The sequence below is a fragment of the Vitis riparia genome, chromosome 19, assembly GCF_004353265.1.
Source record: "Vitis riparia cultivar Riparia Gloire de Montpellier isolate 1030 chromosome 19, EGFV_Vit.rip_1.0, whole genome shotgun sequence".
Lineage (NCBI taxonomy): Eukaryota > Viridiplantae > Streptophyta > Magnoliopsida > Vitales > Vitaceae > Vitis > Vitis riparia.
The window spans coordinates 7,325,115-7,339,143 of record NC_048449.1 but is presented as its reverse complement, the minus strand read 5'-3'; the positions used below and the strand labels follow the sequence as shown (position 1 = coordinate 7,339,143).

Sequence of the window (14,029 nt, the reverse complement as noted above, 5' to 3'; positions counted from 1 at the left end):
TCTATTGATTTCCAAGATTGCCAACTTTTTTTTTTATTTTATTTTATTTATAAATCGACTTTCATAATCTATACTTCTCAAATAACTTACAATTATGATTTCTTTCAAAATTTAACTCCCAAAGTCCCACTTTTCTCAACCTAATCTTTCTTTAAGATCCCGAACCCTCAAATCGTTTTCAAGATTCCAACCTCTTTCAAATTCAATTTCTAAAAATCTCATTCTCACATTCAACCTCTGAAAGTCTGATATTCAAATAAACTCTAAAACTCCAATTTTCTAGTGATCTTCGAGATTCCAATTTTAAAATTAAATTTCTAAAATCTAATTTTCTCTCAAATAGTTTTAATTCCGCTCTGGTTTTCAAACGATTTTCTGCTTCTCTTGATTTTAATAGGCGTGAACGAATTTTCCATAATTCCGGAATAATGGAATCTGTGACATTAAGTCATGCTAAATAAACGGGCTTTAGTAGGGGGCCCACATGGGTGACTTTACAATTGATCGATTGATTGTTTGATTGGATTATCATACATCTTGCTCTCTGACATGCATGAGATTGTTTCTTAATTATGTACTAACCCGCTCTCTTGATAGCGCATTGATCGTTTGATGCCAAGGTATGCCCCGCTCCCACTTTGATCGTTCTTTATTAAGCGTTTTGATTCTCATATGTGCATGATCAATTTGAGTATCCATTGATTTTTCCTACTGATTGTCATGTTAGCTTTATTTTATTAGTAGAGACCCGACTTTAGGGACTTAGAGGGGTGCTATGGTCTTTACCGTACCTTCCCGATAAGTAACCTGACCCCCGAGCCCGATCTGGTTTTTCGTAGATCACCTTTTCCAAAATAAGGAGTCGCACTTAGAGTTTTCTTTCTTATTTTGTTTACCCTTTTAAAAATAAAACAAAAATAAGTGGCGACTCCAAGTCGATTTTTCTTAATCAATAAAGATCATTTTTCGAAATCAAAAGCGAGTTTCGCCATCGAGTGGGAAATGCATGAGCCGAAATGCGGGGTCCACAGTGGCTTTTTTTTTTTCTATTTTTTTAGTCTAAAATTAAGGAGATATTTAGTAAAACTTAATACTTATTACTTAACCATTTAAGTTGATTTTAAATTAAATTATATTTAAGTTGATGATTTAAAACTTATTATTTAACTCTTACTTTTTAAGTATTAAAATTATTTAATAAAATTATCTTAAATTTATATATATATATATATATATATATATATATATATCATCATAAATTATAATTAGGGTACATGAGGTTGAGATTGAGTAATAATGGAAGTTGTGTAGTAACAAAAAGAAATCCTGAAGGTAATTAGGGTAAATGAAAGTAAAAAGATAAAATAAAAATGTGAACTTAATAATAAGTTAAGTCGTTTTTTACTTTTAAGTTATATTATTAAGTTATTATACCAAATATAATTTATTTAATGACTTGAATAAGTTATTAAGTTGATTTATCAAACACTTACTAAGATTAGAATATATTTTATTTCATTTAAGAAAACCAATTATTATAAATTATTTTTATGGTGTGTTCTTAAGTATTGAAAAAATAATAATTTTTAAAATAAAATGTTACATAAGAATTCCTGTAATTTCAATTTGATGTGAGATATTATAAATATCCTCTTATACAAACACAACGTCCTCATTGTATCTCATGAAGATATGTGAAATATTACAAACACCCTCTTCATACAAACATAACATTTTCATTGTGTTTCATGGGATTACAAGATTAAACAGACAAACACGCCTCATGGGTCTAAATAAACCCCCACACTGAAGTGTGAAATTGACTCTGATATCATCAGAATGACTCATATCCAACCATGTAGATATTGTTTGCTTTAAGCCTAAAGAAACCATCACAACTTTAAGATGCGTCTATAAGGTTAAGAAAAGTTCATACTTATATAATGTCAGGAACTTTTTCTCCTATTTGATATGAGATATTACAAGTTTATTATCATTTTAGCTAACCGATGAGAGAATTAATTTATAACAGTACTCATGTGTTTTGACTATAGTTTGTTAAATTTGTTGTGCCCTTTAGTCATCCAAATAAATTCTTGTTGATTTATTAGCCTACTTAACACAATTCTTCATAAACAACCTTGCAGTTGCTTTGAGAGTAGAAAAATGTTGACGCAATCACACATACAAACATAAATAAAGAAAACGATAAGAAATTTTTATATGGTTCATTGATTAATATGATCCTTACATTCATGAAGTGTATCAACACTAAAAAATCTACCAATTAAAGAATATAAAAAATTACAATGGCAAAAGCTCTTCACTTTTTTCAATTGGGAGGAGTTCAACCTCTGTAAGCTTTCCAGGTAGCTCACCTCTAACATCCTAGCATAATAAGACTGATTTAGACTTTCGTTGTGGAAGGACAAAAGATAAAGGTCAAATTGCAACAAAATAAAGAAGTTTTAGAGAGGCCAAAAGATTCGGGCACATGAATGCACCATGTGCTTGGCATTAGGTTGTAGACACTCCCTAGGGATACACACCATGCCATGTGGTAGCAATTCCCCATACAAAATCGCCATGGCCAGGTGCTTTGGTGCAACAGCAGGCAGCATAATCTTCTGCACTCACTGCCAGTTTTTCAAGCCCCAATAAGGTGCCAGATACCAACTGTTCTATCTCTCAACAATCTTCAAGTATATATGCCTATAGATACTCATTGGAGATTAGTTTCACTGAGATGTTGAACCTTGGTTGCGGATCAACCATGGAAGAATGCGTGAAAGCTCTATCCCAAATTTAAAGAAGCTTCAGTTTGTTTCAGTAGTTAAAGAAGATCTAAAGTTGATTAAGTTCGAGGTAGATTGAAGCTGTAATTGGAGAAGTGCTTTAGTTGATTATGGGATTGAGGTTGCGAAATGAGATTTCAGAGTTTGAAAATGAAGAATTGAAGGCTAAGACATCTGGAACAACCTTGAGATCTGTGGTTGAAAGTTGCAGAGATCTTTGAAGCAGATGATCAGGAGCTGAGATTATTAGATTGCTGATCCTTCTTCATTTCTTATCAGGCTAGTGAGTGAAGACTTAATTGATCATCAGCAGATGGAGATCAACTCAGATAAACATTCTGAATAATTAGCGCATTGAAACATCAAATATAGAGTTTTTATATTGCTATTGGTTTAGACCTTTGTGTCTCTACAGGACTTTTAGGCTATGTTTGGTTATGAAAAATTTGAAGAAAAATAGAAGAAAAAAAGTAGAATAAAAGAAAAAACGAAAGAAAATAGAAAATAGATTTAAAGTTAATAAATTATTTACATGCTACTTCGAATTCATATCATTTATGGATCCTAACAATTTGATAATAAAAATTAAATAATTTTGAATTACACAAATTTTTAGTTAATTTTAATTATGTTTTATTTTTTTTGGTATTTTTTTATAGTACAATTAAATATTAGAAAATCATTTTCGTTAATATTTTTTTCCTTCCTTATTACTTCCCAAGAACCAAAATCATAACCTTAAACTATGTTTGATTCTCAGAAAATACTAAGAAAATGAAAAAAATACTAAAAAAAATAATTTTCTCATATGCTGTTTCGTTATAAAAATATAAAAGAAAATTAAATATAATTAAAATTAATTACAAATTTATATATTTTAGATTATTTAATCTTTACATGGAAAAGGAAAAAAAATAAGTGAAATGATTTTGAAGTAGTACATAAAAATAATTTGTTGATTTTAAATCTATTTTTATTTTCTTTCACCTTTATTTTTCCTCTCTATTGCATTTTTCTTCGATTTTTTTGAGAATCAAATGTAGCTAGTATAACTCTAAAAGGATAAAAAATCTCGAAGCTTAATACTTGGTGTGCCTTCTAGATGATAAAGATTGTGAATCACCTTCAAATCAAAGATAGACTAACTCTAACTCCTACAATCATAGCAAACCTTCAGGCTATGTTTAGTTTCAGAAAAGTACTAAGTGATGAAAAAAATTGTTAAAGAAAATATGTTTAGTTTCATTATGAAAAATATAAAAGAAAATAAAATATAATTAAAGTTAGTTAAAAATTTATGTATTTTAAAATTATTTAATCTTTATATAATGGAAGAAAATAAATAAAATGAGTTTGAAGAAATATCTAAAAATAATTTATTGACTTTAATTTTTCTTTTTTCATACACTTTTTTTTTCCTTCTACTTTTTTTTTTCTCCCATTTTTCTTTAAATTTTTTAGGAACCAAACATAACCTTAGAAACCAAGAAAGCAATCAAATCTCCTACAAAACATTAGCACAATGCTCAACTCTTTTCCATGGTTTCATACCATCTAGAATTAATATACATCAGTGTCTGCTTTTAGGAAATGACTTCTTTCCTTCAAAGATTATTTTTTTTCTGTTTTTGTATATATATATATATATATATATATTTATGATCAATGGCTCTCTTGTAGTTGTTAGGCTATCTCTTGTAATCTACTTCTTACTTTTGTAACATTCAAGAGTGAAATTCTTATTTGTACATATTCATCACTCTCCCACTCTCACTCTTGCTCTTTCTCTTATATTATTTTTAAATTCATCATGGTACCAAAGCTTTCTTAAGCTCTAAAATGTCTCTAGCTCAAGAACCAAAACTCTCCATGCAAGTTTTCCACCAATGCACTATTTTAATTTCTATCAAACTTAGCACCTCAAATTTAATTTCTTCTTTGGAAATCTCGAATTTTACCTTTGATCTACAACCTTGGTATCTTTCAACACATTAACAATTGTGAAATCCACTAGAATAAATTCTTGATTCACCTAGCTATTCCATGTAGTGGAACAATGATTGACTCCTTATAGCCTAGCTTCTAGGCAATACGACAAAGGAAGTACTCAATATGGTCCATGGTAGGGATACAACATATCAAGTTTTGCATGTTCATGCGAAAGTGATTCCCACATGTTCATAAGTTGTTGCATAATTTTAGCTCTTTGATTCATTTTGTAGAGTCATGTGAAAATTTGGCATATTCATGCGAAACTGACACTCCTTTAATTCCTATTTGCGTAGTTCTTTTCAATCATCCATAGCTTCCTTGTTTTAGCTCCATTTGCGCATCATTTGAAGCGTTGAATTCCTAACTTCTTGAGCTTCAAAACAATATATAGTATGCCCAAAAATGACCTTAAAAAGTACTCCAAATTTCATCTCAAAGTCATAGTATATGTTGTTGCTAGATTTTGAGTTCTAATTGGAATGTTTAAACTTCAATCTATATCCTTCAACCTTCTTTCTTGTGTTTTTTTGCTCTTTAGTTCTTTCCATAATCTTCATTTTTGATCTCTCATGCTATGAATTGCTTTATATTCATTTATTGAAACTTTCCTCATGCTTCACATTCTTGGAGTCTGTTCTAAGCATATTTAGTCTCTTTTCTACCATGACTGAAAATGACTTCTCCAACTTGCATCATTTTCATCATTTAAACTTGAAATTTAGTTTAAGATATATGTTAGATCTATGACTAGGTTTTTAGCAACAATTCAAGTTAAGTTGGGTGAATTGAGCCTTTACATTTGCAAAATCCTTTCCAATATGTGCCATTAGAGCACAATTTGTGGCTCTAATAAGTAGTTCAATCAAAATTGACCAAATAATCAAATTGAATCTCAAAATTGGCTAAATAATCAAATTGAATCTCAAAACTTCTCATCTTCATTGCAGCAAAAACCCAATTCCAATAACAATAATTGACATAAGCAACAAAGGCTATTCAATGAAGGAAATCTTAAGGTTACTTGTCAAATTTATAATAGGATTACATGACTATTTGTATATACAAATTTCTCTTAACAAAAAATTAATAGCCAAATTGAAATTTGATTATTTAAGTAATGATGCACAATTTTTATTTTTTATTTTTTATTTAGAAGTAACTTGGTTTGAGCCTTGACTTAGTTTGGAACTTAGCTTGGGCTTGGCTTATCTTGGTCGAGGCTTGGACTTTGGCTTAGTCCACATTCACTAATGGTACGAATGCCTTGATCTCATATTGAAGATGTCTCAAAGTTGATGTTCAAATCTTCGAATTTGATTTTTGAATCTTCAAAGTTGGTCTTCAAATATATGAGTTTAATATTCCAATCTTCAAGCTTGATCTTCAAATCTTTGTACTTGTTCTTTGAATCTTTGAAGGTTTAAAGAACTTCTTGAATCCTTAAGACGAACTTTCTTTAGTTTTTCTTAAGTGTGGAAGTCTTTCTATATATGTCAGTATGATTTTAAAAGCTAAGGAGGTTGCCATATTTATATGCTTATTCCTTTTATTATGGATCCACCTATATCTTAGCCTACAATAGTGGAAAGTTGTTTAATTTTTTTCCTAGAATATCTCCTTGTTAAGGTTATATATATATATAAGCATGTTACTTTGTATGAATGAAATCTTTACTCAATATGGTATCAAAGCAATGATTCTAAGACCTATAGGATGTCTATTCTAATCAAATCCTGAGAAAAATTGGTGAGAAAAGAAAAACTAGGGAGATTAAGAGCAATAAAAGAAGCCATGATAGAACAAATTCATGGAGATTCTTCCACTAACTCAATCCTTGAAGACCTAACATCTAGGATGGCCCAAGTACTAACTTAGACCCAAACCCATATTCAATTATCAAGCCATAATTCTTCTGATATAGATATTGACATCAAGTTAGACAACACCAACTATGTGCTATGGTCTCAAGTTGTTAAGATATATATCTTGGGTAAAGACAAATTGGGATATGTAAATAAGGATTTTCCATAGCCTCAACCAACAAATCCTAATTTTAGGAAATGGAGAACTGAAAATGCAATTGTGAAGGGATGACTTATCAATTCCATGGGTTGAGTTTGACCAGTAACTTCATTAGGTTTCTAATGGCAAAAGCTGTATGGGATACTATTGCTATGACTTATTTCAATGGCACTAACACCTCTCAAGTCTATGATATTAAGAGGTTGGTGATGAGACTGAAACAAGGAGGGGGATCCATTGAAACATATTATAACAATCTTCAAGGATTGAAAGAGCTCTTGATGCTTGAATGCTAAGTAACAAGTGCTCAACCACTTTCAATGCTTGCAAGTGCTCTTGATGCTTAAGCGTCAAGTTCAAGCACTTGAGCACTTGAACACGTGAGGCCTCAATCAAATTAATTTAATAATTAATAAAAACTTTATACTCAATTTAAAATACCCTAAGGTCTATTTTATGTCACATGTTATACAAATTAGCCTTTTTCGAACCATTCTATACTTACCTATATCACAACAAATTAATTACACATGGATAAATAGAACAAAATTGTGAGCAACCTATGCAATATAATGCACTAACAATAAATAATTAAATAACTAATTTATTAATTTATAATAATAATAATAATTATTATTATTAATTTTTCTTTTGGGGCGAGACACCCGAAACGGTGCGTTTTGTGGAACAAGAGCACCAGCGAACACGAGTGACGGGGACCGGGGCGGCAGCGTCAGTGGCCTCAATGGAGTTTAGGCATCGAAACTACAGAGCTGAAGAAGAAGCCCATGCACTTCCTCGCTCACGCGCCGTCACGCATCCACTCTCCTCTCAATCTTCACCTCTCCACAAGGTCCAATTCTCCCTGCGATGCCTTAACCCTCCATCTGGTTCCAGAGAAATCGAAAGAAAAATCAGAAGAAGATAAAACAAAATAAAATATTTCATCTTATATCTCAATATCTGAACCTTCTTGCGCTACAATTTCAAAATGCATCAATTCACTAGCTTGCGATTTGATTGTTGTGTTCATAGATAGAATTCTTTGATTATTATTGTAGGTTGATGTCGTGGATGACGAGAAAATCGATTTCTATGATCCGCTTAGAGGGCCGAGTGCTGATGCAATTGATGTGGAGGATTTACAAAATGACGCTTCAACCACAGGGCTATCCAGTGCTGATGCAATTCAAGTTCAAGCAAAAGAATGGACCTCTTTCAAGAGATTGTTGATGCAGAGGTTTTCTTCATCCAAAATGGTTTCAATTGCAACAGTAAGCATGTCAATTCTTTTATATTCATATATGTTCCGAGATCATGTTGCAGTCTTGAGCATTTTTCATTCTTGAAAAGATATTATGCTGAGATGGAAGTATTTTTCGCGGATTTTAATTTTGTTCATTGGATTATATTTAGAATTCGCGTCCTAATGGGCTCACCATCAATACTATTCTGCCCAATCAATGAGAAATTGGGAAATGTTGTAGCTTTGTGGAATTTTGAAATTATCTTATCAAAAGAAGATTTTGTTTTTCTGTAATTCTGAAATGACTTGAATGCGGGAAAGCTTCTTCTAGCTTTTTCTTGATGTATGGCCATGATCTCTTGCTGTATTCCGTTTAGTGATCTACTTAAACTAGAATAGAGGCAGTTATGACTTTTAAATATGGGGTGTTTGAATTGTATGTCATACACATATGCATACCTTTATAGCCACATCCATTCTTTCTTCTCAGTTATTCATGTTTTAATGGCTTAATCCTTTTTTTTTGGTTTTAATGTGCTTGAAAATATTGCCAATCAGAAAACTCATTTCGTAAGGTAGGAAAATAGATGTGGCTATCAGGTCTCTGCTTGAAACATTAAAAAATGGCAAAGTAATGCAGTTGTGGTGGACTTATATTTCTCCCATTATATTATATTAAAGTGTTTGTGACTTCTTTGAAATTCTACTTTTGTTTTCTGTTACACTTGTAACTGGGGGACAATGTTGCTCTTGCAGACATCTGATGTAATTGTCAAAAGTGGCAAAGGTATGGCTCTTTTTTTTTTTTCATTCATTTTTTTTAATCATATTCATTTATTGGCAAGCAATATTGGCCCATGAGGTCTGCTTGCCACTTGCCAAGTTGTCTTTTAGGAAAACTGTAATGTCTCTTATCGTAGTTACATGGTGACAAAAATTGCAGCATATCAGAAATCATCAAGTATGCATCTACAGGAGCTTGATGATCCACAGAAATTTGCTGAAGAGGGTGTTAAGGTCATCACATGGCAAGAGTATGTCTCTCGATTACATGAACTTAAAGATGAAATTAGTCGTGCCTGGCGTGCTGAAGATCGTGTAACATCGTTGAAGCTATCCATCAAGGCAAGAATTGATGCAATTTTATGTTCACATATTTTCTTTTGAACTTTATTTTAGATTTTGCTCCTTTATGCTCTATTTAGGATTGTTGAGAATTTTTTGGAAAAACAATAACTTCAACCCCAATTTTCCTAAGTTTTGAAAATTTAATTTCTTTTCCTCAATCTCCTTAGAAATCAATTAGAATGTTAAGGATTCATTTTTGGCTTGGATGGCTGAAGAATGATGCCCCCTGTTGGAGACTGCAAATTCCATTTTGGTGAAACTATTGATGGAAATACACTGGGCAAATTTTGCTTGACTAAAGAAAAGTTTTTCTAATAGCTGGTAGCTGTATCTGTTTTTGACAGGGACAGGCTGGGCCAACAGAAATCAACAGGATGACATGTGACTTAGTTTGAACATTTAGATGTTTGGTACACCTGACAAGCTGTCCAGATAGGATAGACATATTTTTTGATTTATCTCCAATACGACATGAAATCCTATGATAATAATTTTTTTTTCGTCATAGAATATCAACCTAAGTGGAAAACATATCTCATCGCAAGGTCTATGATGTAGAATGACCTCCTAGGTTGATTGTCTATAATCAAATAGGTTGGTTAGGACTTCACTAGTTTAGGATTTAAGGAGAGGATTTGCGATTAAGGGCTGTGGCAGCTGGGAAAAATAAATAAAAAGCATAAAAGTAAAAGAAAAGAATGAAATCTTAGAATCTCATTAAAGCGTTTTGGGAATCTCACTTAAAAGAGAAACAGTGGAGTTTTGCAACTGAAAATTGCAAATATGTAGAAAAATTGTTATTATTCATCATCAGTATCGTTTTATTGCAATTAGGCTTATTTCTTAGCTTTAGAGAATCCTAAAACTCCCAAAAGCATGAAAAAAGAAACTTAATCCATACGGTAATTTATTAAAACTTTTATTTCTTTCTCAAATTTCTAAATCTTCCAAATAATAGAATTAGAAGGACAATATATTTTTATTTTTATATTTTTTTAGAATTAGAATTACAAACTTAAGGCATTATAGAAACCTTGTATGATAAAAGTTTTCAATAACGAAAAAATTTAAAATTCTAAAAAGGACTCAAAGCGACATTTAAGAAGATAGAAAATTTAGTAATATGTTGAGAGAGAGAGAAAGAAGAAAGACCTTAATTCTCATTAATGTGATAATCTACTTACAATTGAGATATATATATATATATATATATATACAAGGCTAGGAGTCCTAACTACCATACATGTGTCCTATATTAACAAGGAAAGGTTATACACTATAAATACATTATATTCAACACTCCCCCTCAAGCTGGAGCATATACGTCATATGCACCAAGCTTGTTACAAATATATTTAATCCTAGGACCTCTGAGAGATTTAGTGAAGATGTCAGCTAGTTGATCATTTGAATTAACAAAACTTGTAGCAACACATCCTGATGCGATCTTCTCTCTAATGAAATGACAGTCAACTTCAATATGTTTGGTCCTTTCATGAAAGACTGGATTGGATGCAATATGTAATGCGGTCTGGTTATCACATATGAGTTTCATCTGTTCATCCTTTCCAAATCTCAACTCTCGAAGAAGATGTCTCAACCATATGAGTTCACATGTTGCCAAAGCCATAGCTCGATACTCGGCTTCAGCGCTAGATTTGGCCACTACATCTTGTTTCTTACTCTTCCAAGATATTAGATTACCTCCAATAAAAACACAGTACCCTGAAGTGGAACATCTATCTGTGGGTGAGCCAGCCCAATCTGCATCTGTGTAACCAACAACCTGAGTATGACCTCTGTTCTCGTACAACACACCTTGGCTTGGTGTACTTTTGATATATCGAAGAATGCAGATTACAGCATCCCAATGGCTATCACATGGTGACTGTAGGAATTGACTAACAACACTCACAGGAAAAGAAATGTCTGGACGAGTAATGGTGAGATAGTTCAATTTACCTACGAGCTGTCGATATCTCCCGGGGTTTCCTAAAGGCTCCCCCTGTCCTGGTACAAGTTTGACATTCGGATCCATAGGTGTGTCTACCGGTTTACAGTCTAACATACCGGTTTCTTTCAGGATGTCTAAAGCATACTTCCTTTGGGAAAGGACCACAACAGAACTGGATTGAGCTATCTCAATTCCCAAGAAATACTTGAGTTTCCCCAAGTCTTTAGTCTGAAAGTGGGTAAAAAGGTGTTGCTTTAGTTTCTGAATACCATCCTGATCACTGCCTGTAATGACGATGTCGTCCACATAAACAACCAGATAAATACACTGCCCCAAAGAGTTATGATGATAGAAAACTGAATGGTTTGCTGTACTGCGAAGCATGCCAAACTCTTGAACAACAGAACTAAAACGGCCAAACCATGCTCGAGGAGATTGTTTCAAGCCATATAGAGAACGGCGTAACCTGCATACTAAACCAGACTCCCCCTAAGTAACAAAACCAGAAGGTTGCTCCATATAAACTTCCTCGGCAAGATCACCATGAAGGAAGGCATTTTTAATATCCAATTGATAAAGAGGCCAAGAACACATGGCAGCCATCGAGAGAAGCAGACGGACAGAAGCAATCTTGGCAACAGGAGAGAATGTGTCACAATAATCAGAACCATAAACTTGAGTATAGCCTTTAGCAACTAAGCGGGCCTTAAGGCGATCAACCTGACCATCAGGACCAACCTTAACTGCGTAGACCCAACGACAGCCAACGGTAGATTTACCAGAGGGTAAAACAACAAGATCCCAAGTGCCATTAGAGTGCAGAGCAGCCATTTCATCCACCATTGCCTGTCGCCAACCTGGATGGGAAAAAGCTTCATGGGTGCTATTTGGAAGAGAAACAGAGGATATAGCAGAAACAAAAGCAGAATAGGGTGAAGATAATCGATGATAACTCAAAAAATTGTAAATAGGATGAGGATTACGAGTAGAGCGAGTACCTTTCCGAACAGCAATGGGTAAGTCATTAGGAGAAGGTAGAGCCGGGGTAGGTGAAGCCGAAGGGATAGGAAGTGAGTCAGCAGGTGCCTCAACAAAAGAGAGAGGAGCAACGACACGAGGGCGACGATGATAAACCTGAAGTGGTCGAGGAGGCATAGCATCAGGTGGGGAGACAATGGGAATAGGCAAGACTTCAGAAACAGGAAGAGACTCAGAAGTGGTGAAAAAGAATGGTGAGTCCTCAAAGAAGGTGACATCAGCGGAGATAAAGTATCGATGGGTCTCAAGGGAATAACAATGATAACCCTTCTGAAGTTTGGAGTATCCCAAGAAGAGACACTTCATGGCTTTGGCGGAAAGTTTGTCCTGTCCAGGAGTGAGAATATGAACAAAGCAAGTACAACCAAAGACACGAGGAGGAAAGAAATAAAGTGGTTGGTCAGGGAAGAGAAGGGAGTGAGGAATCTGATCATGTAAGACAGAGGAGGGCATACGATTAATCAAATAACAAGCGGTAAGAACAACGTCCCCCCAAAAACGAAAAGGAACATTACTATGGAGGAGGAGAGTACGAGCTGTCTCAACAAGATGTCGATTCTTGCGTTCAGCTACCCCATTTTGTTGAGGAGTATGAGCACAAGAAGACTGATGAAGAATCCTATGATGAGACATAAACAAAGTAAATGGGGTTGAAAAATATTCCTTGGCATTGTCACTGCGTAACACACGAATAGAAATATTGAACCGAGTTTGGATTTCAACATAAAATTGCTGGAAAATAGAAAATAACTCAGCTCGATTTTTCATTAAAAATAACCAAGTACATCGAGAATAGTCATCAATGAAAGTGACAAAATACTGAAATCCTAAAGTAGACGCAGTCCGACAAGGACCCCAAACATCAGTGTGGACAAGCTCAAAAGGAGACTTTGCCCGATTATTCAAACGCTTTGGGAACGAGACACGAGTATGTTTCCCAAGCTGACATGACTCACACGGAAGCGACGATAAAGTGGAAAAACGAGGGACCATCTTCTGGAACTTGGAGAGACTAGGGTGGCCCAGACGATTGTGAATGAGGAGAGGAGCATCAGTGGAAATGCAAACTGCAGGAGATGAATCCGAGGTGAGGTGATAGAGGCCTTGAGACTCACGTCCTATGCCAATCGTCTTTCCCGTACTCCGGTCCTGCAAGGTCACAAATTTATCAGAAAAGGTAATAGAGCAATTAAGAGTACGAGTGATTTTGCTGATGGAAATAAGATTAAAAGGACATTTAGGAGTATAAAGGACAGAAGTGAGAGGTAGAGAAGGCAGAGGAAGGGCCAAACCAATACCTTTAGCCACAATTTGAGAACCATTAGCTAAGGTAACAGTAGGTAAAGCAGAGGTAGTAGTAATAGAGGAGAAAAGATCTTTATTACCAGATAAGTGATCAGAAGCTCCAGAATCTAGAATCCAGGGTCCAAGAGAAGATGTGTGGGTAAGGCAGGCAGAGGCATTACCAGGCTGGGCAACAGAGGCAACAGAAGCCTGAGATGCGGAAGAGCTCGGAGGCTGAGGCAGCGGAGAATCAGAGAACTGGGCCACATGGGCAGTGCGAGGAGGTCGTCCATGTAACTGATAGCAACGATCGCGAGTGTGGCCAAGTTTATTGCAATAGGTGCAATGAGGACGTTGACCTCTACCTCGGGTACCACTGCGGCCTCCTCGAGAGCTAGTTTGAGAAACTAACACAGAAGAATTTGAAGTGCTATCAAATGGCAAAGTCTGAGTGGAGGAGATACAGAGGAGGCGAGCAAACACATCATCCAAAGACGGAACTGATGAACTACCAAGAATCTGATCGCGGACAAGCTCAAGATCTGGACGGAGGCCAATAAAAGTAAGAAC

At 34.4% G+C, this 14,029-nt stretch overlaps 1 protein-coding gene across 3 annotated transcripts in view; it reads left to right on the top strand.

Annotated features, from left to right (window-relative positions):
- The first annotated feature begins 7,480 nt into the window (after positions 1–7,480).
- The window catches only part of LOC117909283 (VPS35 endosomal protein sorting factor-like), a 29,540-nt gene continuing 22,991 nt past the window's right edge, over positions 7,481–14,029 (top strand). For 2 of the 3 annotated variants that reach the window (XM_034823244.1, XM_034823243.1), the window contains exons 1-4: positions 7,481–7,662; positions 7,871–8,083; positions 8,812–8,842; positions 8,999–9,180. In XM_034823244.1, the coding sequence (XP_034679135.1) occupies positions 7,555–7,662; positions 7,871–8,083; positions 8,812–8,842; positions 8,999–9,180 (534 nt within the window). In that variant the 5' untranslated portion in view covers positions 7,481–7,554. Of the gene's footprint in view, positions 7,663–7,870; positions 8,084–8,811; positions 8,843–8,998; positions 9,181–14,029 lie in introns of those variants that run through there. The other variant, XM_034823245.1, reaches the window with a different exon arrangement.